Consider the following 25,963-nt stretch of genomic DNA (forward strand, 5'->3'; position numbering starts at 1 on the left):
ATATGACTATTGGGACGACGAAACCGAAGGCCAAAGCAGAAGATCAAGGTACTTCTCTTTCGACCTAACCATCGGGTGTGTGACCGACCTGAATGGCGTTCCGAAAAGAAGACCTCAGAACTCCTAATTCAACAAGTAAGTACAAAGAAATATTTTTCTCTTACGTAATTCTAAGCAAAAAACGAAACTTCGCGTTGCATTCAGCTCACAAAAACCTTTACACAATGACGCAAACCTGTACGGAAAAACCCCCAAAACCGCAAAGCAATCACGCTAGACCTGCTACTACTGCATACATCTCTCAAACATTTGCACATCACGAAACGCCTACTGTCAACACACGCAGAAGAACAACAAACAGGTAAGTTCTTTTTGATTTTCGTATCACTCGCGAAGTCAGTCAAAGTGGGTTTGTTACCCCCTTTTTAAGTTCGTAGATACTCAATGAATAATCCCTAAAAGTATGAGCGTCCAGCTCCTTCTGGAACTGATGCGGTCTCACGTATACTATATCCTTTCTTTTAACTTCAAAGGAAGACTGGAGAAAGAAAAAAATCTCCAACTATGACCATTCAATAAATATTGGAAATTTGCTTATTTTAGGATTACGTTTCCCGGAAACATCTTTGCGTACCCCCAGGGGTACGCGTATCCCAGGTTGAATAGCACTGCGCCTAGATTACTGTTTAGATTGCTCATCCGATATCTGCTTGGAGCATCAAAACGTTGAGAGAGAAAGATAATTGTGGAGTGTTTACAAATAATTCTAGGCAGGGGTAAACGTATATTATAGTGTCATTTTATTTATTTTTGGTAAAAGGAAAGAAAATTAATGCGAAATATTACATGTAAGTAACAAGCCCTAACGTATGTCCAGGTAATAGATTACAGTAAGTATATTCCTAGGAATATGTTTACAGTAATAGAAATTCTATTTGTTCAGGTTAAGTAAAAATTGCTAGAAATAATTGTTCAAAAGGTGCTGGCCAAGTTTTGACACATCACATTTTGGAAACTGTTCAGGTTAAATTTAATACTTTGCATAAAAAGACGTGTTTATAAAGAACGTTTGGTGCTTGTTTAGTTTTGGCACACCACATTTTGGAAAAATTTACAGGTGAAATTTAATACTTTGCATGTAAAGACATGTTTATAAGGAATACATTTCTACAGGCGACAGAAATAAATAGAAAATAATACAGCTATATCTTAGGATTAAAAGTGTCAAATCATTACAAATGCTTTGCTATGGATAAAGTAAATGAGTGCTTATGAAAGATGGCTGTGTTAGATCCTATTTTAAACCGGTAAGGTCTTTCTGGAGGGCATGCAGTTTTACTATACGGATCTATAGAATAAGTAGTAGTAGGAGGAGGAATAGAAATAGGTTAGAGGTAGTGCTGTCGAAATCGGTTTTTGGAAAAACCGGTTTTGTAAAAAAGTGAAATTTCATAAAACCGAAATTTCGGTTTCCAAAACAGCATTTTCGGTTTTCAGAAAACCGGTTTTCTCAAAAACCGCAAATTTCACATTTCGACAGCACTAATATCAAGTAATGACGAGAAAACAGCAAAGAATCTTTTCCTACTTCGGCTCACAGTTTTCAGATGGAGAGAAATTTCCCTCGGCGTAGGGATGCTCAAAATTTGCTGAGGGGAAGAGGGTATTTTTTCTTAAAATGTCTTAAAGTGTAGGGAAATTCTTGTTGAGTACACTTTTACAATTGGCAGAATAAAAAATTAAGTTGCAATTTCTCACAAAGAGGCACTGCTATCGTCATTGGGAAATACAAAGATACAGAATAAAACGTGATCGGTGTTTCCTTCACGTATAAACTATTGCAGGTGTCTGGGACTTGCGATAAGAAACCAGTCAGCACATGCAAAATCACAATATTCACATTTATCGGTAAGTGGCAACAAATCAACAATAAAATTGTATAGTGCGATCTAGATTTTCTTTCTTTCTTTTCTTTTTTTTGTTTTTAAAGAAAGGGAAATGGTGCTTTTTTGATAACAAAAGAAAGAGTGGCAGTACTATTTTTAAAAACAAGGGGAAAGAGTAATAATAATATAAAAGATCTCAGTATAAGTGGATGAGATTTCAATTTGAATTTCATGAGTTGTATGTGTTTTGATTTTAAAATAGGGATATACCTTATTTTCTATTTAGCTTAGTGTTGCCATACTACCCGATTTTAGCTGGTACCACCTGATTTTCAGGTTCTATATTCGTCCCCTGCTTAAACATATCTTAATCACGAAAAACGACCCGCTTTTTGGGGTTGGAGAAAAATCTAAGACGACTTAGTTGATAAAGTGTTGGTATATTCAACGTAAACCGCTACACCTCTGACAATCTCAATCGCGATTGAGTTAAATTTGGACTCGCGCTCAGGCTCGGGCTGTTGGCTATTTGAGCAGTGCGCGTGTGCAGGATCATTTGCTAATAAGAGATCTGCTCTAATGCACAATGGTTTTCTTTGTGTAGTTCATGTGTTTTTAAAGTAATGTATTGGAGGTTCTATACGAATGAATATTCGTTTGTAGATGTGACAAACATACTTGAATTATTCGTGCCTTCATAAGCTACAAGAACGCCGAACGACAAGTTCAAGTGTAACTTAAGATTATTATAGAAGCAAATTTACGGCTGCAGGGAAGCAAACTGGACCCCACCTGATTTTTATATACTTTGTAAATTACACCACGAGGAACACGAATCTGAAGGAATTTTGACATTCCGAATTTCAGAACTCGAGATATTCGAACATAAAGTGACGACGGAAGCAAACTGGACCACACCTTATTTTTATATACTTTGTAAATTAGACCACGAGGAACACGAATCTCAAGGAATTTTGACATTCCGAATTTCAGAACTCGAAATATTCGAACATAAAGTGACGATGAAAGCAAACTGGACCACACCTTATTTTTATATATTTTGTAAATTACACCACGAGAAACACGAACCTGAAGGAATTTTGACATTTCGAATGTCGCAACTCGAGATATTGAAACTTAAATTTTAATATAGACGCTATGTATCTATATGAAAAAAAAAAAACAATATTTTCTATATGAAACATATTATGTCCTGTGAGATATATAAAAGTAACCAAGAAAGTTCTGTCGCTTTTTGTGGAGGTGTGTGTTCAATTTGCCCTCACACCGTGAGTTGAATGCGAGTGGAGATAAGGCGAAGGTCAGTTGTTGGTGTGGGTATATTCAACATTCTACATGGTTGTGGCAGTTCAGTTACAATGTGAACTTGTGTAAGGACAGAGTGAATATGGAACCTCCACAAAGCGTCATAAGGGCGTGTATGCTGTACGACTTCAAACATGGGTCAAACGCCACTGCAGCGGGGCGGAAGATAACTCAGGCCTTTCGTGAGGGTCGTGATTACGCAGACAGTGCAAGGGTGGTTTAGCAAGTTTAAGGACGGTGACGAAACACTCACGAAAGACACACCACGTGCCGGAAGACCAACACATGTACAAAATGAAGATCTTCAGGTAACAATTGAGGCGAACAGTGGACAGACATGTGGGGAAACATTCAATGTGAGGGGAGAAACCATTCGGCAGCACCTTCATCAACTTGTGAAGCACTACAAGTTGGGTCTATGGGTCCCACATGATTTGACTCCGGGCCAGAAGGCTACAGGAGCAGACACCTGTGTTTCTTTGCTGTCTCGTCTGAGGAAGGAGACATTTCTAGACAGGATGTTGACATGTAATGAGAAGTGGGTCCTGTACGAAACCCCACGACGTCATCATCATTGGTTAAAATCCCATGAACCGGTTCCAAAACAGCTGAAACCAGCATTGAAGCAGAAAGTCCTCCTGTGTGTTTGGTGGACTGATCGCGACATCGTGCATCGGGAACTGCTACCGACTGGTCAGAGCAGAACATCAATGCAACTGTCTACTGTCAACAGTTGAGCCGTGTTCAAGAAAAACTCAAAACCCTGGATCCAGCACTTCTCAATCGCTAAGGGGTTGAACCGTTACGGGACAACGCTAAGCCCCACATGGCTGGAATGGCCCAGGACACCACCCTACGCCTTGGATAGGAAACACTATTACATCTGCCATATTCCCCGGACATTGCACCGTCGCATTATCACTTGTTCCATTCCTTGGACACTCTCCTTAGAGGACTCCAGTTCAACTCCGTAGTAGAGGTGCAAAATGCACTTGAAACTTCTCCGCTTCAGGGCAAACCAAGTTCTAACGCGAAGGAATCCATTCCCATCCCGAACGTTGGCAGAAGGACGTTGATACTGATTGGTATTATTTTTTATCTTCCAGGTACGTCTTAGGTGACATATTGATGCTCTAAGGTAATAGGTTAAAAAGCGACAGAACTTTCTTCGTTACTTTTATACATACTATATAAAACTACTGTATAAGTTCTAGTATCTCGAGTTCGGGAATTAGGAATGTCAAAATCCCTTCAGATTCGTGTCCCTCGCGGTCTACTTTACAAAATATATAAAAATCAGCAGGGGTGCAGTTTGCTTCCACGGTCCCATTATATTCGAATATCTCGATTTCCGACATTCGAAATGTCAAAATTCCTTCGGATTCGTATTCCTCGTAGTCTAATTTACAAAATGTGTGAAAATCAGATGGGGTCCAGTTTGCTTCCCTGCAGCCGAAAAGTACTAAAAGAGCATGCATTTTATGGGATATAAAGTGTTTTTCCACTATCCTCGTTTATGCGTATACCCACCGCTGCTGACGCGCCTGCTCAAAACAAACGCACACCCTCGCAGCTGCTCGCCCCCTTCGCGGATTCATAGAAACGCTAGCTTCCCTGTCGCCCTTCTGCTCTGACTCTGTTGAATAGCATTCGTGCTTTTTTTAATGGCCACCTAGCACAAGTTGATTCTTGTTTTGTCACTAGATTTTATGCCATATGTCCACACTATATTTCGAAAAATAATCACTGCCTAGTGTCACAACCTAGTACTTGGGGAGAGAAGCTGAATATTATTCTCTCTCTCTTTTTTTTTTTTTTTTTTTTTTCGATTTTTGTGTTGTCCGGCGATACAGCATTAATCCCATGACAAGTGCTAATGAATCTCGTATCATTGTCAAAACCCATTCACCATCCTCGCTTACGCATATACTCGCCATCGCATTTGTGCCTGCTATCTTCGGACGCACCCTGCTTAACCCTACCCGAACTTGATTAGATAGCATTCGCACTATTTTGTGGCCGCCTACCGCAGGTTGGTTTGTGTGTTTTGCACTATAGTTTTTATATAATACATCCGGGCACCGTATTTATACTCAAATCGTAAAAGAATAGTAATTAAAAAAAAACAACACTTCTGATGGCCCTCTTGAATTATATCTAGGCTAAGCGGTTTAATTTTATGTCGCCCAGTACAAATATTTTGAATTACAACAAGAAGGAAATTAGTGAAAGAAATATAACTTTTCAACAGTTATTTTAAGAATATGTTTAGTGACCACCTAGAGCAGGTTGCTTTGTGTTTTTTGTATTGTAGTTTTTATGTCATACATCCGGATGCCATATTTATACCCTAGTAGTAAAGAATTGCACTTTTTCAACAATCATTTGAGGTGTCCTCTTGAATTTTATCTATGGTAAATGGGGTTATATCCTGTCTAACGCAAATCTTTTGGAGAACAATAAGAACGAAACTCGTGAAAAAGTTCAATTTTCCAACAATGATATCAAGGTGTGTGCCAGAACTTCACGTGCACGGTCCAAACGTTATTTGGTTAACTTCTCTCTCGTCATTTTATGTGGGCATACTTACATTATTGAAAATTGACTTCTCTCAGCAGAAAATACATTCTTACTGCTTTAGAAAGTGTTCCTTAAGGGGCGGAGGTTGAGATTTACTTTAGGAGGGCTAAGTATACAGCGTGTGGATATATGGTATAAGAGCTACAGTGCATGAAACACACTGACTTGCCCACTAAAGAAGCGAATGCTTTCTAACCGAGATAGAGAAGATGGTGCGTCCGAAGGAAGCAGTCGCGTTAGCAACGGTGGGTATATATATATATATATATATATAAACGAGGATACTGGAAGAACATTTCATACGGCATAAAAATACATGCCTTGCATGTGCAGCTTTTATGGTTTGAAAAATTCCTTGAAATGCTAATGTTTAATCCTTTACAATGTCCTGTAATTAAAACTTGTGTTTCAATTTTCTCTGACATTTGCATTCCAAATTGCTCAGTTCGTCTGTTCCGGTATCCTGTTTTCGAACTCTGTCATTATTGATACTACGTTACTTCAGACCGCTAACTGGAAGAAGTCGGACTTTTTTCGAATACTACGAACATTGCTAGGTCACAACGTACAACAGTGCTTACTATTGTTCGTGTTTAGCAATACGTACTTATGTGCTTAGAAGTGTAGACTTTATATTACATATTCTTGCTCTTTACGCGTATTTCAGGTAAGATCCTCATATATTCCGATTTCTCATATGTTTCTTTTTCGAAATTATAATTCATATTTCTTCCGCACAATTTACGAAATTGTGTCCACATAAAACGGGATAGCACCTATTCGTTTTTAAATGTCGCTCTCTTCTGTCAGATTTCTTTCTTTAAATGAATCTCTGCAGTAAGATTAGAGGCACTATTCTGTTGTGGTGCATTGCTAAATAATTGCATACAGATTGGTGATATGCGTGCAAAATGAGGTGGCATGAAAAAGTTTATTGGAGCGAGAAAAACGCGCTATCGTTTTCTACGGTACAGAAGGTGGTGCAAATGAAGAATAGTCTTGTCTTTTTCTCTCTTCTTGTCTTAAATGATTTTGAGTTATCGACTTCCGGTATTTTTTTGAGTACCAAAAAATATCAAAATACCGAATGATACTAAAAACCTACTGAACTAGACCAAAATATATAGAAGTACTGATCAACTTTTGAATGATAGTTTTCATGATTTTTTCTTTGTTTATTTTCTCTCTTGTTTAACCGGAATTTTATAATTTATCTTTCTTTTCTACTTTATAAATAAGATAAAGTATATTACCTTGCATGAATAAATACATTTAATCAGAGTACGACTCGTGTTTTTTTTTTTTTTTTTTATGTTATGTATTCTCAACGTACGCTTGGTGTTGCATAAGGACACTAAACACCAAAACTCAAATTTTCTCTGTTGTATTACTGGTTTATACATGTAGACTGTGAAAACCGATTAACCGATTTCATACAAATTTTTCCACATTAAATGGATAAAAATTCTCAAGACATACCGTAATATTTCAGACTGATTTAATTTTTCTTTCCACACATTTTTGTCTTTACTTAAACACACATAACACTGACAGTTTCTTTTTACTGTTATTTTGCTTTCATTCTTGCCTATTTTCAGTTCCTGGTCATGTCTCCTTTCGGCATTAGCGGTTTTCAGTATTTTATGATATTGCTGTTTTTGTTGATTTTCTGGTAGCTTATGGTAATTCTTGGTTGTTTGTGTATTTGTATTGGTGTCCAGCGTCTCTTTTAGCAGCAAGGTCATATGAAATGTGGATCAGCAATCTAAAGTGGGATCCAAACCACATGAGAGAGCTCCCTTGTGGCTAAGCGGTTGGCGTACGCGCTTTTGGCGTGGGGGATCTGGGTTTGATCCCCGGCGGGAGCTCATGTGGTTCGGATTTCACGTTAAGCTGTAGGTTCACGCCTCATATATCCTTGCTGCTCAAAGGAACGCTACACTAGAAAATTCAAATCAAATCAACCAAATTAGTGTTTTCCTTCACGGGTTTTGATCGTAGTGAAAATTTTACTCTTCCTTAGAATTTTATGTGTATTCAGATGTAGTTGAAGTGAAAAGATTGCATTATGACTTCTCTTTCTTTTAAATTAGGTGAACAATGAGGCGAAGAGCAGGAGTTGCAGCGATACAAAAACATAAGTTGACACAAGAAAAGTACAAGGACAAGGGATCCGAGCTGCAGGAGAATCAAATAGAGCAGGTATAACTTAAGAATTAAAATAGTGTCATCACTGGGGCTCGAATTTTTGGTGTTCTACCAAGTCAGAATTTGGTGGAGGGTTGCTCAAACAATGCTTCGAAAACCACTGGATTTTGGGGGTTTCTTTCTCGAAATTTATGTCCACCATAAAGCCCCAAATTTCAAGTTTTCATTTGTTATCAGTTCATATTATACCGATGCAAGTCTCAGTTCTTTCTCGTTCCCAGTCACTATCAACGTTGATTTATTGCGCTTTTACATAAACTATAACAACGCTCACAATCTTGTTTAAGATATATCGCAACACAGTAGAATAATACGCGAACAGAAGCTCAGGAGTGCATAAGGTGGAAAAAATTAAAGTTCCCAGTCTCTCTTAGATTGTGGAAAATGTAAGTACTAACGCGACAATGTAAAACTTGCTGAAATCATGAAATTTTGCTACTCCCGACTAAAGCAAGTAAAATCACAAATTATCTTTGGTAAAATAGAAAAGAATGAGTTAAATGTTAGAAAAATCTCCTTCATACCAAATGTAACAATGGGGAGCAAATAACTTTATAGCTGGTGGAAACTATTTTATTTTGTATTTTTTAAACCTATAAGTTATCCGCACACATTATGCTCTTTAATGTCCCGTACATTCTCCACCCACAGTTCTAGATACTGTATAATAAAATCTATTCACATAAAAAGCAATATGAACATTTCAGAAAACATAGATACACAAAGCTTCATGTTACGTGTATAGTGCATGCGTTGCACCATGTATGTGAATTTGTGCGATGGAAATATTGTAAAGTTAATCATCTGCTGAAATTTAAAATAAATAAATAAATAAAAAAAAACAGTTCCAATTTAGTCCTCTTACTATATTCAAGTGTATTAAGGGGACAACGGGACTACAGCTTCTTCAAGATACAATTATCACAAGGTGGGGCAATTGAATATGTCATAGTCAATTTCCCCACCTATTGTGAAAATTTTGACAAAAATGATGACTTTCTCACAATGATCAGTCAGAGGCATACTCTGTGAACGATGCTGAGAAATTTGTTGCTGAAGAAGACGCTATTAAGGAATTGCATGAAATTCATGGTTACAAAATGTTTGTCGACTGCTTAACAAAGTTGAAGGTATAGTGCATTTCCAAGCAGTTGGTATAGTAGAACATACTACAAGCTGGAAAAGATGATCTGAAGGGATCAACAAAACTCAAACTGGAAAGTAGTTTGCCGAAAAATCCGTGACCTCTTAGAAGTTGGATCCTCGTAGAAGATCGATCTGGAGTTTTCCGTGAAAACAAAGTATGCTCTCTGGGTGACTGTAGATGTTGAACTCTCCTTCTCGCAGTATAAAGTACTCCTGGCAAACCGAGAAAGTCTGACATTTTCCAACATTGAGATTATGAAGTTGTAAAATTCAATTAACTTCTATTTCACTCTCCCAAGCGTTGAAATGTCAACCAATCGAAGGTGAAATTATGGTATTCATTTACATTTTTCGATATTTAATTAAAGACATATTGTTCAAATTACCAGCTATCTAGACGCGTAGAATTTGATACAGAAATATTAAAATTATGCTTAGGATGTAGTATAATTATTCATTAAGATAGTTTTCATTCCACTAAATTTGTACCAAAAACTGTGTTTTAGTCACCGTTTCATCCACTAGTTTCAGTACTTTTTCCCACCAAAAATTCTAGTCCTAGTCTTCACTTCGTACTCGTTTCCGTGATTATTGCCAATTTTGTATTATTATTATTATTATTTTTCGGATTATAAATAGGTAGGGTGATAGATGTACTGTAGATATTCTAAATTTCCAAGATGAAAGTAGAACAGCATGAAAGATAATTGGAGTACTAATTTTCGCCACTAAAAGTAACAATGCCAAAGGAAAGATAGAAAGCGGGAAATGCAACGATTACTATAGTAAAGACAGGAAAAGCAGTATTATTAAAGTCTACTAGCTGAATCTGCGCTCTCTACACAGCGCACCATTCGCATATGAGCATAAATCTCCTTCTCATTCCTCATGATAAAAAATCGGCAAGGGGTATCATAAAGGGGAGATTTTTTTCGATTATTTTTTCTCAATATGTCGCACCGTTTGCAAGATTTGAGCCTACTTCCGGTTGGAGTTTCTAATTCATATATGACCAGTGTTTTCTTTCATCTTGCATGCAGTATGTAACAAGCAAATACATTACATATAGAATTAATTATAATGTCAGTTATATATGGTGTTCATTGGGCAAAACACTCCAAAAATAAAGATTTATCTTAGACTCGAGAAATGGTCATCCTTCCTTTTTCATTATTATTTGACCATGAAACGAACACCTGAGACATATACAACCTCAACATACAACAATCTGCTGTTGGAATGTATAACGCATAGGATATGATGCCTTATTTTTTTTTTTTTTTTTTTTTAATTTCAACGCTTTCAGTGTACCCTAAAAAATGTAATAAAGAAATAATGGCCATGTTTTTTTTAAACATTCAATTAGAACTGGACAATCTACGCAAAAATTTCCAATCGATCAGTGAAAACGTCATATTTTTAGAGCCTGTAGTTTCCGAGATCTCATTGTCGAAAGGATTGACCACAAACATATAAACATAGTTTAAAAGAACTCGGAAGATGGAAGCACAATTTACATGCATTGATTTTAGAGAAAGCTTATTACAATACAAAGGCTTTGAACAATAATTTTATATCATAAACTTTATGAAAAAGTTATAGTTAACTAATTTAGACTATTTAAAGTACAAATACTTAAAATGTTTGTCTCTGTTAAACGTGAAATCACACATAGCCGTAAATGAAAGATTTGAAAGCTAAAGTTATAGGTTGGAACTCAGGCGCTTTTAATTGCTTTTGTAGCATTTTAATAGATAAATTCTTGTATAGATGTTTTGGAGATCTTTTTACATCCAATACGAACGACATGACGTTTTAAAAACTATTGTATAAAGTAATTACATTTAGAAATTGCAGTTTTTTTAAACTTTTTTATAGTACTTACTGTGACGTAAAATACACTGTTGTACGACACTTTGTCACCAAGCCGTAAAACATGACAGAACTATACCATCCAGAAACTAATTCTAACTAATAAAATTTGTAGTGAATATGAATTATATTAAGCACAAATCAAAGTAGAACCATACCTGTTGTAACTTGTTATGCAACATACAGCACGCTACAAAATATACAGTGCTGTCATGTGCAACGTATACCTCTTAATGCGACCATTAGTTGATAGATAATCCGCTTACTGGGACCAAAATATGTGACCTTACAAATCGAAATGCAATGTGTAATATATATTACATTACATACTCTCCGATAAACGCACTTTTACGTAGACATTTCTATTGTCAGGTCAGGAGGATTGTTTCCTACATCGAATCAAGCTAAGTCGAAGGTAGTTATTATAAGGTTCACCCATGTAGAATTGATGAAATGGACTCGCCAAACGAAGATAATTCTGAAAGAAGGCTGCAATTCTTCCAGTAGTCAAGTTGATGAAAGTCGAACAAGTTCTGCAATATATGTCATAAAATATTATGAAGTAGAAAGGCTAGAGTAATAGTAAAACTCATTTGCAAATGCTGTTACTTCGAGTGTTGTAGTAATAGTTTTGCGAAACTAGCCCTGATGGTAAAAACAAGTTCCTATCATTTCCCCTAGAGTTCTGTGTAACATGGAAGAACTATCTTTAGATTTTAAAGTGATATTCAAGTATAGATGTGATAGTTTTTGCAAAATAAATGTTTTTGCATGTGGATAAAACAGAATTTGCTGATATTGTTTCAAAGTAAGCCTAGAACAGTTCATCATTTATTATTATTATTATTATTATTATTATTATTGTTATTATTATTATTATTTATATTCAAGTGTGCAGGCGGGACATAGAGCCCGGTTCCTCTATTTACACCTAGCATTCTTTTCCTTTGCTTCAAGAGAGCTTGGTTTCTCCTTTATACCAGCGTTTGTGTGCAAAGATTTATATATACATATATTTGTCAGAGATGTGTATAAAATCAGAGAAGGCTTTAGTTTTCCCAAGTATATCGTCCTTTTTCTTTCACTTTTTCCTTCAGTTTTTCGTTATTATTGGTATTATTATTGGTATTACTGTTATTATTATTATTATTATTATTATTATTATTATTATTATTATTATTATTATTATTATTATACGTTAAATAGTTTGGTTTATGCCGATGTGGCCACACGTGTGGTTGTTTCACTATAAATGTGGTTATTGTTTCTGTTGTTTCGTTATTTTGTTGTTGTTCTTTCCGTTTCTTTATTATGTTAGTCCAGAGAGCTAAAAAAGTGGCTCTGGATTTCTTCAAGAGGAAGATACAACCTCAAAAGAACGAAGATCATACAAACGAACAACAGAAGAGAACCAAAACCACACCCCACAAAGGAAACCAAGAAGATACTCAATAGAAGAACTAATGGAGTTCTTAAAGAACTTCCAAAAGTGAAGAAACGCAAAACCCCCCCCAAAAAAACAAAGGTCCTTCTTAGGACCACCAAAACTTCAGAAAAGAGTTAAATTGAATATGCCAACCCCAAACAAAAACCATCGGTCCTTCTTAGGACCACCAAAATCTCAGGAAAGAGAAAAACTGAATATGCTAGACCCAAACCAAAACCAAGGGTCCTTCTCAGGACCACAAAAATCCCAGAAAAGAGTCAAACCAAACGTACCAAACCCTAACACATCTGTGAGACCCACAGAAAAACCCAACAATCAAATGAGAAAAAAGAAAAAAAAGCAGACCTAGAGACAAATACATGAAAAAGAAAGAATCACTCATACACAACCTCTCAAATAAAACTCTGGACCCAGACCAACTGGAAGTGCTGGAAAAAGAACTATCCTTCTGCCCAACTTATAAAACAAACACAATTGTCCTGAGAAAGGACTTGAAAAAATTCACACAAAAACTAAACAAACTCTACCAGACATCAATAAGAAAAGAAAGAGCCAGAACAGAACTTAAACAACAAACCCCGTTGTTAAAAAAGAAAGAGAACAAAGACCCAGACCTGACCATACACTGCATTCAGGAACACATAAGTCAGCTACAAGGAAAAATCCTCAAACTACTTCAAAACAGAAACAAATCAAACCTATCCCGACGCCACAGATACGCACTGTACCAACTTAAATCAAAAAAAGGGTATAATTATAAAACCCACTGATAAATCAGGAGGACTAGTAATAATGAACACAAAGGACTATGTAAAAGAAGCACTCCTACAATTGGAGAACAAAACCACGTTCAGAGAAATAAAACAATCAAAACAAGCAATCATCAAAATGATAGAAAACAGAGGGTCAAACCTACCGAGCTTCTACCTACTACCAAAAATACATAAACAACCAAGACCAGAAACGAATCTCCCCCCAGGGAGACCAATAGTATCAGCCTGCAACAGCCCCACCAAAAGCCTAGACAAATACTTAACACATTTTCTTATGGAACTCCTATCAACACTGCCGGAATGGCTAAAAGACACCACAGATTTTCTCCAGAGAATCAGAAAAATAAAGAAAACGAATCCCAAGAACCTCCTATACACCACAGTCATAAAAAAACTATACCCGAGCATAGAAAGCAAAAGAGGCATAGAACTTGTATCACACTATTACACTTCAAGATATGACTGACTAAGAAAAGAATGCGAAGGAGAAACCCTGGAGCCACCAGCCCCTGCTCTAGTAAAGAAGAGGACTGGAAATTCGGATGTACAACAACTACATCAGATTTGGTGACAAAATATTTCTCCAACGCAAAGGCACAGCCACGGGAGCCTCGGTGTCGGTGGCCTATGCGAACATCTATGTTCACATGGAGCTAACCCAGACAGAAACGGACCCCATAAAACCTTTACACGAATATAGATTTGTAGATGATATCATGGGAATATTCCCAGGCACCAAACAACAACTAGAAACATATATTGAAAACCTACAAAGAGACAAAGGAGGACTAGAATTCACCATGGAAACAGACCAAACTCGAATAAACTTCCTGGATGTAACAATAGTGAAAAGGCTATGCGGCCGTCTAGAGACAGACATCTACTACAAACCCACAAACAAACAAGAATTCTTGAGAGCAAACTCAGCACACCCCACAACACTGAAAAACTCACTAATAACAAGCCAAGGACTAAGACTAACAAGAATCATTAAAACAAACAAAAACTGAAAAACAGACTAAAACTACTAGGCAGAACTTTTATAACAAGAGGCTACAAAAAAGCGCTTATCAAAACTGAAATAGAGAACCTGCTAACAAAACAAAAAAATGAAAAGAAAAAACAGAGGACAGACAGACTAATATTCCCACTACTCTACTACCCGAACTATGAGAAAAAACTGAAAACAATTATCAAAGAATTCTGGGAAAGAGTAAAAACGGAATACAAAACAGAAGACTGGTGGCAAAACATGCCCCAAGGAACCCCAATGAAAGCATACAGAAGACCCAAGAGCCTAAAACAATACCTCACAAAAGCAACATATGACAAACCAATTTTTTAAAAAAAAGGAAACACTAAGAAACAAATAATCACACCGGAAAAACACAAAAAAAAAGAACAGAGACTAACACACAGAAAACAAGAAAACGCAGAACGAATGAAAGAAAAAAATAGAAACGAAAGAGAAAAGAAAACAGAACAAAATGAAAACGAAAAAGAAAAGAAGGGCAATAAAAAGGAAAGAGAAAGCAAAAGGGAAAGAAACAGAAAGTGGAAAAGGAAAAACGAAAAGAGGATCCCAGAAAACAAAAAAATCAGGAAAACAGAGAACGAAAATACTGGAAAAACCATGGAAAAAAGAAAAAAAGGAAAACCAAACAGAACCACAGGCCCCTAAACCAAACTGAAAACCACAAATTGAGACAAACCACAAACCAACCAAAGGAAGATCCCAACAAAAAAGAAGGGAAAACCAAAACCAAAAGAAATAGAAATAAATATCATAAGAAAAAGGGAAAAGAAAAAACGAAAACGGAACAAAAAGAAACCAGACGACTAGGATGTAAACACAAGAACGAAGGAAAACGAAAAACAAAACAACCAAAAAAGAAACAAGGGAAGGAACACAGTCTATGAGAAACTAGAAACTGTGGTACCAACTTAAAAACAAATCGAAGAATAAAAATACTATAACAATAACAATAATAACAACTAAAAAATAGAAACAAAAACAACAATAAAAAGAAACTAGTGAAAGAAACGAAGGAAGCTCAGGGGGAACAAACCCCCTCTCAATTTGATTTTATTGGCACACATCATACACGAACGCTGGAAAAATGGAGAAACTAAGCTCCACTGACCAAGGAAAATGAAGCTAGGTGAACACTGAGGAACCGGGCTCGATGCTCCACCTGCACACTTGTATATACAGAGAACTGGGGCAATGCACACCAAGCAGTCATCAAGAACAGAAATTAAAAATCGGAACTGTACTGGTCAGTACGAAAGCACAATCTCGACACGAAAACTCCTATACCTCGTAAAAACCTGTGTGAAAACGTACTTTCTAATACGAACCCTTCAAGACTGTGAAACTCCGAGAAACCCAAAACAGGATACCCTTTAACACAATGGAGAAGCCAAAGACCGGAGAAAGTGAACCAAGGCCAAATAAGAAGAGAAGAGAAGAGTAAAGGAGCAATACTCCAAAACCAGCAAACAACGCGGAACCCCTTGACCCAACTAAAGGCTGAGCGGGGGAAGGAAGAGAACCTTAAAAACACTACGCAAGCTAGTCTACTAGGACACCTTGCGTAACACTACGAAGCCAAACAAAAAATAGGGGGTCCAACTTGGAAAACCCCGAATACGGCTTCAAAAATGATATATGAACTTGATTGAATACGCCAAACTACCAACCAATTTCGAAACTAAACACACAAAATATACTAAAAAAAAACTAAAATTGAAATAAACAGACGAGTCATTGAACACCACAGACAACTAGAACGAACAGGGGAAAAAGGAGGGTGAACTTGCCCTAGAGAAGCGCAAGTCTCGCTTTAGCCCACATGATACAGAAAGAGGCAGTCCAGAGAAAAACAAGTAGCTCTGGACTTCCCAAAAAGAAATATTCCAACCAAAACAACAACAAAATCGAACCACAACAGAAAAGAAACAAACGACACAAAGACGGAAACAAAAACACCCCACAAAGAAAACCAAGAAGGGAATCGATGGAAGAACTCATGAGTTTCTGAAGTACTTACAAAAAAAAAGAAAATCCTCTCAGGACCACCAAAACTTCAAAACAGAGTTAAAATTTTACATACTCTACCCAAGGAATACTGAAAAACTACCATCAACAAACCCAACGAAATAACGACGAAAAAAAGTAAAAAGAAAAGGAAAAAAAAACAAGCAGAACCAGAAGACAAACAAAAATGAAAAGAATCATTAACACGCAATCTCTCAAACAAAATTCAAACCCGTAACCAACTGAAAGTACTGGGAAAAGACTTTCCACTTTTTAACACACGAAACAATTCAGATTGTTCTGAAAAGGAATCCTAGAAACTCACACAGAAACTGACATATAATTTTACGAAATAACAATAAAAGATACAGCAAACACTCCTCAAAGAATACTGACAGCTCAGAGAAATAAATCCCACAGACCTCCTATAACCACAGCCACCAAAATTCTACAACCAAGCATGAAAAGCAAAAAAGAATAACACTCGCACCAAACCATCACAATTCGAGACATGCTGGTCAAAAAAAAAAAAAAAATGCCAGGGAGAAATTCTATAACCACCAGCCTCATCACTAGACAGGAGAGGGCTGGATAGTCTTATGTATATTATTACATTAGACTTGGTGACAAAACATTTCTCCTGTGCAAACATACAACCTCAGGGGGACCGGTTGTCGGTTACCCATGCGAACGACTACGTTCACATGGACCTATCTCAGACAGAAACAGGCCCTAAGGAACCTTTATACGAAAACAGAACTGAAACCCATCGTGAAAATAATCCTAGGCACAAAACATAAAACTGAAACAGAAAAACCTGTCAAAAACATAGGTGTGTGGGAACTCACCATGGAAACAAACCAAACTCGATCAAAGTACCTGGATGTAGCAAGATAAAATACAATGCTGTCTTCTAGACAAAAATACACAACAAACAAACAAGAAACTCTGGGAGATGAATCAGAAAAAAGGAAAAAATGAAAAAGGAAAAATAATAAAGAAAAGAAGGAAAATCAGGAGAAGTAAATAGAAAAAGGAAAATGCCAAACGAATTGATAAACAGAAACCTATCCAACCAAGGAAACTGGAAACACAGAAAATAAAAAATAAAAAATTGAAGCTAAAATCCATGAGGAAAGAAAAAACACAACCAAAACAAACATCCTAACCAGAAACCACAAAAGAGAGATCGAAAACAAAACACACACCCAGAGGCTTTAATGCAAACCGAAAGATCGGACCAAGAGATAAAAGAAACAATTAAAAGCAAGTGAAACAACAATAACAACAGAAAAAAATACCGAGACAGGAAAGACGAAACATAATAAAGAAAACGGAAAGAACAACAACAAAATAACGAAAAAACAGAAACAATAACCACATTTATAATGAAACAACCACACGTGTGGCCACATCGGCATAGACCAAACTATTCAATGAATAACAATAATAATAATAATAATAATAATAATAACAGTAATAATAACGAAAAACAGAAGGAAAAAGTGAAAGAAAAAAAGACGATATACAGGGGAAAACTAAAGCACCCCTCTGATTTTATATACATCACACACACACACACACACACACACACACACACACACACACACACACACACACACACACACACACACACACACACACACACACACACACACACACACATAGTTGTTGTTGTTGTTGTTGTTGTTTATTGGGAAGAAAACTGTACATACTGTGAACAGTAATTAATGAAGGAGCTCAAATAACATACTCAGTCAAAATATCTTAGGACGTATTAAGAAGTTGTCATATTCAACAACATAATTGATTGGGGTAGCGGACAAAGTTGATTTTGAATGAGAAATAATGTGATCACTTCCTCTTTCTCCATACCCCCAGTTCCCATAATTGTCACTGTCCATTTCTAGTTAATATCTAACTTCTTGATATTAATTACTTTTTGATGAGATAGATGTTGATTGTAACAGAAATTAGCATTTTAATGAGAAAAATACACCGTGTTCATAATGATACACAATTTCAAAGTTGGTTTGTAGAAGCACTATTTATGGTTGGAATCTGTTTCTTTTTCTTCTTTTCCTTTTTTTCTTTTTTTAATGTTCAATAAACATTACATTTATTTTCTCCATTGTAGGTGCATATAAGCCAGTGTCGACATGTAATGCGACAGTGATAATATTTCAGAGGAAAGATTCGTTCGTGTTATACTTTGCAAAGTCAAAAACAATGATTCATGTCCACTAACATTTTTGAAGAGGATACCCTAACATCGATGAACATCGATCAGTGTGTTAAAATGCTCAAAACTACTGAATTGTCTTGAAAGAAAATAGTAGCGGTAGAATATCTGCTTTGGAAGAAAATGTGGAAAGTACATCAGGTATATTTGTAGAGCTCCTTAAAGCAAATTCATTTAGCTAGTCGCGAACTTCTAATACCGCCAACAACAGTTTTGCGTCTATACACCTACGAATTACATCTGGCACCAGAGTTACTTTAGAATGGCAGACCACGGTTTGTTGCAGAAATGCTTGATCACATATCACTAATTCTACATTCCTCTCATGAATCTGTTTCAGTGATAAATCTATATACCGTACTTTCGCCAAAGTCAATAAGCATAACTAATGAATTTGGGGTTCGAATAATCCACATACTGTCGAGGAGCACAAGAGAGAGAGAGAGAGAGAGAGAGACAACTCAAATTTAATGTATAATGTGGGATACTGAAAGACATTCTAATTGCCTCTTTTTTTGAATCAACTATAGCTAACGTTGCATACCTGGACATGTTAAGAACTCTTCGTTTTTCAAACTCAAATTGATTCCATACGTTACATACAAACGCAATAAGGCGTCCACTTATTTCTGCTGATATTTTTGCATATTCGAACGAGTATTCACCTGATCGATTAGTATCCCTCTTTAAAGGTATAGTGCTAAATTGTCCTCATGGCATGGAAAAGTCTCTAAACATTCTCTTTTACGAAATTTGTGGCAAACTGTCCGAGTCTTAAGAAGATACATCTGTTGTTAAAATGTTAAAGAAGTCACCAAATACTGATAGCGGAATTAAAGTAATAATAATAATAGTCTTGACTAAGGTTGACATGAATCTTCATTTATTTATTTATTTTTAATATCTATAGTTATTCAAACAGCTGGAAGTTTTTAGAGGAAACCTTGAAGAATTTACAGCCAAACACAAGCAAGAAATAAAGAAGAACCATGTCTTCCGAAAACAGTTCCAAGATATGTGTGCCTCGATTGGAGTTGATCCATTAGCTTCAGGCAAAGGTAGCTATTATAGTAGTTTTTTTTTTTTTTTTTTTTAATTACTTTGATGTTATGTAAAATAAACCTATAAAAATGAAAGTACTCTTGGTGAGCAGCAACTAACAGAATTGAATGTCCATCCATCGCTGAGTTATTTCACTTGTTGAGAACAAAAGAGTAGCCAGCTCCTGGTCGTCTAAGGTAGTTCAATATTAAGAAAAAAACGTAATTATTTACTTTATTGATAGTAGTTATCCAATTTAGAGAGAAACAAATGACTAATTTTCTTTCCGTTGATATCAATTTGTGATCATTTCTTGCACACACAAATTGGAGGATGTTCAAAGTTAGTTTCCAGTATAGGAGTATTGTAGACTATTTATTTACGTATTTTTGAACTGCAGGATAAGGGGTGTTAGTATGTCATAAGCAGCCAATAATAAAGAAAGTGTACAAGGTAAATTTCTGTTGAATATTTATTTCGTGTTGAATATTGCGAATACCAGTGCTCTTTTTCTCTGGTACCGTCTGAAGTTTTTAAAAATTACTATTTCTGTAGCCATTTTTTAATTCTTTATTTATGAAATATATGTTTAATTTAACTTGATTTGAAGACAAACAAGAATATATTCATTTAAGAAGTATTACGATCAGTAGATGTCAACATCCACTAATATTCCTTCCACTTGTGTAGAGATTTTGTTCCTTTCTTCTGGGCCAATCAGAGTACGTAGAATAACAGTGATATTGAGTACAGGCATCATGTTCCCCATACACACGAAAAGAAAAAAAATAGGCAAATATTCTAGTAAGCAAACCATTCGAAACCATAAAGAACAGTTTTTGAGTTCGTAAATAATATATATTTATGTTAATAGTAATGTATTTTGTACTAATCAGGCCTGGCTGAATGCTGAAACTAAGTAGCCGTCTTTAAGTGAGACTGATTAGAACTCACATCTTGTAATCACCTAACTCTACAGCTTCTTATTTAAAAAACAAGACGTTTACTGCATAAATTACACGATGATTGAGATAGTGTTGCTTTATTTCATTCGATCCTGATAATATGAAAAGACGAGAGATTTTACAAATAGATTTGGCCAAAGGAGTAGAGTCTGCGGAATAGTGCTAAATGTGAACACTGTTTAATCTCAGTGCAGTTATTTCTCTTGCCCATCAAGTAAATATAACTGATTGAAAAGTGCTGAGAATTCTTTAATCGTATGTACAAAATTGCAATTTCTCGTAAATTCATAGAGCACGAGCTCGTTTCAAAAGACATACCACTACTTTTTCCTTGCAGTTTCTAAACCACAGACTCATAAATAAGAACGTTAGGCAATTTGACGATACCATTTGATTTCTGTTACTCTTTCTTAAGTGCACACTAGATTATAAGTTTCTTCCATTTTGTGAATTGATTTTTTTTTTTTTTTTTTTTTTTTTTTTTAAACTAGCACAATGTTTTTGAGAGTTAGTTTTGTTTCACATTTATTTATAATGTATCTTCCAGGTTTTTGGTCTGTATTGGGAATCGGAGATTTCTATTTTGAACTCGGAGTTCAAATTGTAGAGGTTTGCATGGCTACAAATCACAAGAACGGAGGACTAATTAGTTTGGATGAACTTAGAGAAAAGCTTATTAGAGCTAGAGGCCGGAGCAGATTGCATCAAGAAATTTCAAAGTAAGAATTTCTCACCTGTTTTCAAAAAATTTACTTGTTTTTCAGGTTCATTTAGCTAATATCTAGTATTTTCTAGCTACATTATTCTCAAGTTTATTATTATTATTTCTTTATTTGTTGATTAAAGCGACGATCTGTGTTTCATCTGCACTAGCTTATCTGTAAGAATATAGTAATGTATTAGTTTGGCGCGTGATAGGATCGAATAGAAACCTTTTATTTGTATAGTGATGAACGTACAAATTTCTTAAGTTTTAGTTGTACGTAGCATATTTCACTGTTTCTCGTATCTACACTATCTAACAGTGTACTTTACTACTAGTGCTCGTGCGAATATGCACTAAGAAAATTGCGAAATAGATAGTTTAATAGACAAAGTATAGATCGAAATAGGAATAGAAAAAAGAAAATAGGCATTGTAATGGCACTGAACATAGAATTCTGTTTAAAGAATATCTGTATAAATATATTGCTATTATTTTCTCTGTGTCATACGTTTAGTTTTATATATATATATATATTTCTCCCGTGAGAACTAAATCTTTCTTTTTATTTTCTTTTGTTTTTCATTCCTTAGAAAAGCTTTTACAGGAAGAATCTTTCATAGAAAAGTTTCTTTAAACTTCAGATAATTCCATATTCTGTAAAGCAAATAACATAAAAAATCAGACAAGTAGATTGCTTACTAGTACACTCGTATCATTGCAAGTAAGAGACTGAGCCCCCGAAATTTTCAAAGCTAATTCGAATTGCAATATGCTAAAATTATAACCTCTCTCTCTCGTTTTTTTTCTTTCTTTCTTTTCTGTCCAACAGCCTCCCCTGTACTTCCAAGCTGACTGCAGAGTTGCATACTAAATCTTGCTTACGCATCATTTTGACTGAATTTTCTAATCACTTTCTTCAGTTTCACTATGGAATGTCGAGATGGTACTTTGAATGCAAATTACGGTAGCACCTTTCGATATTTGTCATTCTATGAACTTCACCCATCATTTGATGCGGATGCTTCGATGTGATAGACTTCCATAAAATGAATAGTATATTAATAATACTTGACATAGAGAAACCTTCCGTTGATATGCTAACTTTGACCACTCACAATCTTACGATAGCTAGGAATGACATTGAGTTTATTTTAGTTTTATATTTTCACTCTTTAAGCTGACATTTTTGAAACAATGTTGATATTTTGGACCATGGTGTTTTCATTTATACGAATGTAATTTTAGACCATGACTATTTTGACTTTTTTTTTAAGATATCGTACTGTAATATATACAGTGTATTTAAATGTCTTGTTGCAGTGATGATCTGCTGCGAGCGGCTCGAAAACTTCGTGTGTTTGGTCACGGTTTTTCTGTAGTTCCTGTGGGAAATGGTCGTTATTTTGTTCAGTCTGTGCCTGGAGAATTGAGTATGGATCATACTGCACTTCTCCGTCAAGTTGCAATCTCGAATAAAGCTTACACGTCTGTTTCTCAGCTACGAGAGGAGCTCAGTAAGTACCACTCAAGAGTTAAGTTTTGTTTTTTAAACATGAGTTACATTTTTGGTCTTCGGTATTGCTGTTTGGTTTAATAGATGTGTATGTACACTCATGTCCAAAATTATTGTCGCATGTCTATAAATATGTTGTTATAGGAATATAATTTGATAACGAGTTTGCCCGGTATTTCTTATAATGTTAGTATGTATATAATCGGCAAATACATATATGTGGCAAATTTCATGTCAAAAGAGCTGTAAATAAGAACAACAAAACGAAAATAAAACTTTCTTGTCCATTTAGCAAAATTTTGTTTCAGTCATTCTAATTTTCGTATTTGTAATTCTTTTCCTTAGAAATGTACCAGAAATGTACCATTTCTCGATTATACACATAGAACCAGTATTAAAAGTACCCTGCAACACCACTACCAAGTTATATTCTTACAAGAAGACAATTATAGATATGCGACAATCATTTTGGACATGAGTGTACATATAAGTGTGAAATAATATGCAATTATAATTTGTGGGAATTAATGTACAAGTAGAATTGAGATAAATTTCTAAACAAAACATCCTCAGGACATCAGCAACAGTCGGTTTGAAATGCCATAATCTTGACAACTCTGTTAGGTTGGAAAAATTATTTTTCCGAGATTATCAAATCGAGATTTCTGAGAACCTTTCGATTTGCTTTCAACCATATTCCCTTTGATCTTCCTTTAGGTCATTTTCCTTTAGCTTCGATATACCTTGATCTCTTAAGCAAGTCGTAATATTTCTTAGTTCATATTTTGTACTATAATAATAATAATAATAATAATAATAATAATAATAATAATAATAATAATAATAATAATAATAATAATAATATCGCAATAGCCTTGATGCTGCTACGCAACACCGAAGTTAGAAAGCTCTGATTTAGACCAGGACATCTAATATGTATAATGTTACTCCCAAGTTTGCCTGTATATTTGCATTGAATGTGTTGAATGTGTAGTCCGACCACGGTGATTTGATCGTTGGCAGCAGGAGTCAGCAGTTGTTTTCTAAATATATGCCTGTACTGGAAAATCGGGCAAGATTGTGGGTGCATGTGTTAATTTTTGTTAGGCCAAAAATAAGTAGCAGCATGTGGCGTAAATTGTGCACTGGTGCCCTCTACTTAATATTTGCATAAATCAGACAACCAATCAAGGAGTCTTAAATCGCGCATCGACGTACGTACAATATCTGATCAAGGTAAATTAAGAGAAAAAAGAAAGAAACCAAATCTGTCGGTGCATGGAAAGATATCGCAATTCATCTATCGTGTCAAAAAAAAAAAAAAATGCTCTAGGAGACGATGATTATTTTCGGATTTTGAGACCTGAAGACAAATAAAAAAGAAAGCTATATGGTCATTCATATTCTGTTGATTCATTATCAGTGATGTGCCTTTTTTAGCCAAGTGGCAAACATGCATGCTTTGTGTACGCATGGTGGTACGAAGGCACACAGCGTCGCATACAAGTCCTGAGTAATGATTCAGATCTTACTTTAAAGGGCAGGTTCCTTTCAACAACCGTTATCCTCAAAAAGGATGATAGAACTCCAATCAGTATTAGATAAATGGTGTCGTTCAGAATATTTAGCAATCAGTTCCGTAATTTTTATTTACCTATACTAATTAAAGCAATAACGTAGGTTGGTCCTTGGTGCAGGCGGCCGCATAGTAAGTCGCTGTATTTACCCTGAGAAGGTAATAAAATGTCCCAGAGTAAAAGCTTCTCAAGTTTTAGGGAGAGTATAAATATGCAAGTAAAAGCCTAGGCCGTGTAAGCTCTGGTGGACAAAATCGTGTCCTGGGATTTTCTCGGGGTTCTTCTCTGTTTCTTACCACATATTGATTCTACTAATTGCGTCTGTCACCCGTCTCCTTTAATTTGAACGAAATGAGCATGAAACCTTAAACTAAAAAGAAAACTTAACTCAGTACCATGAATGACCGAAGAACTTATGTTGAACCCAAGATTTAAATTTGAGAATGTGTAATCAACACATTACAGATCTCATTGTCTTTGTTGTTGGTTTTCTTGAGCAGAGTTTGCTATATCTTAATGCAAGCGGCTCTCCAACTACTTCATGACCCAGAGTCAGCACCGAAAACTATGTGCTTCGATAAAGGATAGAACCTAGTACCTAATACGCGTGCTTTGGCCATCGTCCAAAACGATATTTTCCAAATATTGATACTTTGAGAAATCTCAATAACTGGGGAGATAAAGTAACAAAGAAACATAACATTTATAAATATTTTGCATGACTATTATACAAGAAACAAATATATGAATAGTTTATAGGGATTTTTATCAGCCTTTATTCTTCGCTGTATTTTTATTTTTATTTATTTATTTATTTATTTATTTATTTTTGTTTAACATCCCACGGTTATGTCCTTTAGACTAAAGAAGACATACAATTAATGAAAATGAATGAGTGTGAAATTATTTTTTCGTGCTCTCCCACCAGGAGATATTCACATATTATTTATCAACATACCAGGAGAAGCGCTTGTTTTCCGCACGGAAGAAATAAGATTTATGGATATTATTTAAAAGACTATAGAAACTTTCTGTTTTCAAGAAACCTAAACTTTGATTTCACTGGAGTTATAAGAACCCTTACACAAACGTTTTCTAGAACGCATGACCGAGTCCAGTCATTTTCTAGTACCTGAAAGCAGTAGATTCACCCCAATTCATGCAAATTGATAATCAAAATCTTTAGTCAATCATCGTTAGTCTGAAATCTTATTTCTGAAGCTTCAATAAAGTTGAGACCAAATTAAATTTCTTTCTCACTCAGATCAGAAGATTGTCCCCGTTTTGTAGAAATCCTTACTCAAAATTCTTATCTCCAAAATGAATTTTCTAAAAGTCATCTCTGAATGTTCCCTATCTCGATAATTAGCCAAATCGACTTATTGTATGGATTATTCATATTCAGTACGTCAATATATATATCGGGTGTTGCAAAATAAGTGTTACAACTCTTGGGAGGTGAATCCTGCCACTGAGACAAGAAAAAAAGTTCTCTTGAACTTTCGGCTATCGGACATAGTTTCAGATCTACAAGTTGCCGAAAGCCTGGGAAAATGACTTTCGGACGCCAATATTTCGGAAACTATCAAACGTAAAGAGGGCGGGTAAAAAATTCACTGAAGAAATCATACCTGCTGTATT

At 35.5% G+C, this 25,963-nt stretch overlaps 1 protein-coding gene across 3 annotated transcripts in view; it reads left to right on the forward strand.

The window, feature by feature from the left end:
• The first annotated feature begins 299 nt into the window (after positions 1–299).
• lsn (vacuolar-sorting protein SNF8) overlaps positions 300–25,963 on the forward strand; it is a 37,046-nt gene continuing 11,382 nt past the window's right edge. The window contains exons 1-5 of one of the 3 annotated variants that reach the window (XM_081762131.1): positions 300–361; positions 7,886–7,994; positions 19,431–19,578; positions 21,074–21,245; positions 22,553–22,746. In XM_081762131.1, coding sequence (XP_081618257.1) covers positions 7,893–7,994; positions 19,431–19,578; positions 21,074–21,245; positions 22,553–22,746 — 616 coding nt within the window. In that variant the 5' untranslated portion in view covers positions 300–361; positions 7,886–7,892. Of the gene's footprint in view, positions 362–680; positions 849–868; positions 891–7,885; positions 7,995–19,430; positions 19,579–21,073; positions 21,246–22,552; positions 22,747–25,963 lie in introns of those variants that run through there. The other 2 variants (XM_081762130.1, XM_081762132.1) reach the window with 2 other exon arrangements.

Source organism: Thermobia domestica, chromosome 6, assembly GCF_964235325.1.
Source record: "Thermobia domestica chromosome 6, izTheDome1.hap1.1, whole genome shotgun sequence".
Taxonomy (NCBI): Eukaryota; Metazoa; Arthropoda; class Insecta; order Zygentoma; family Lepismatidae; genus Thermobia; species Thermobia domestica.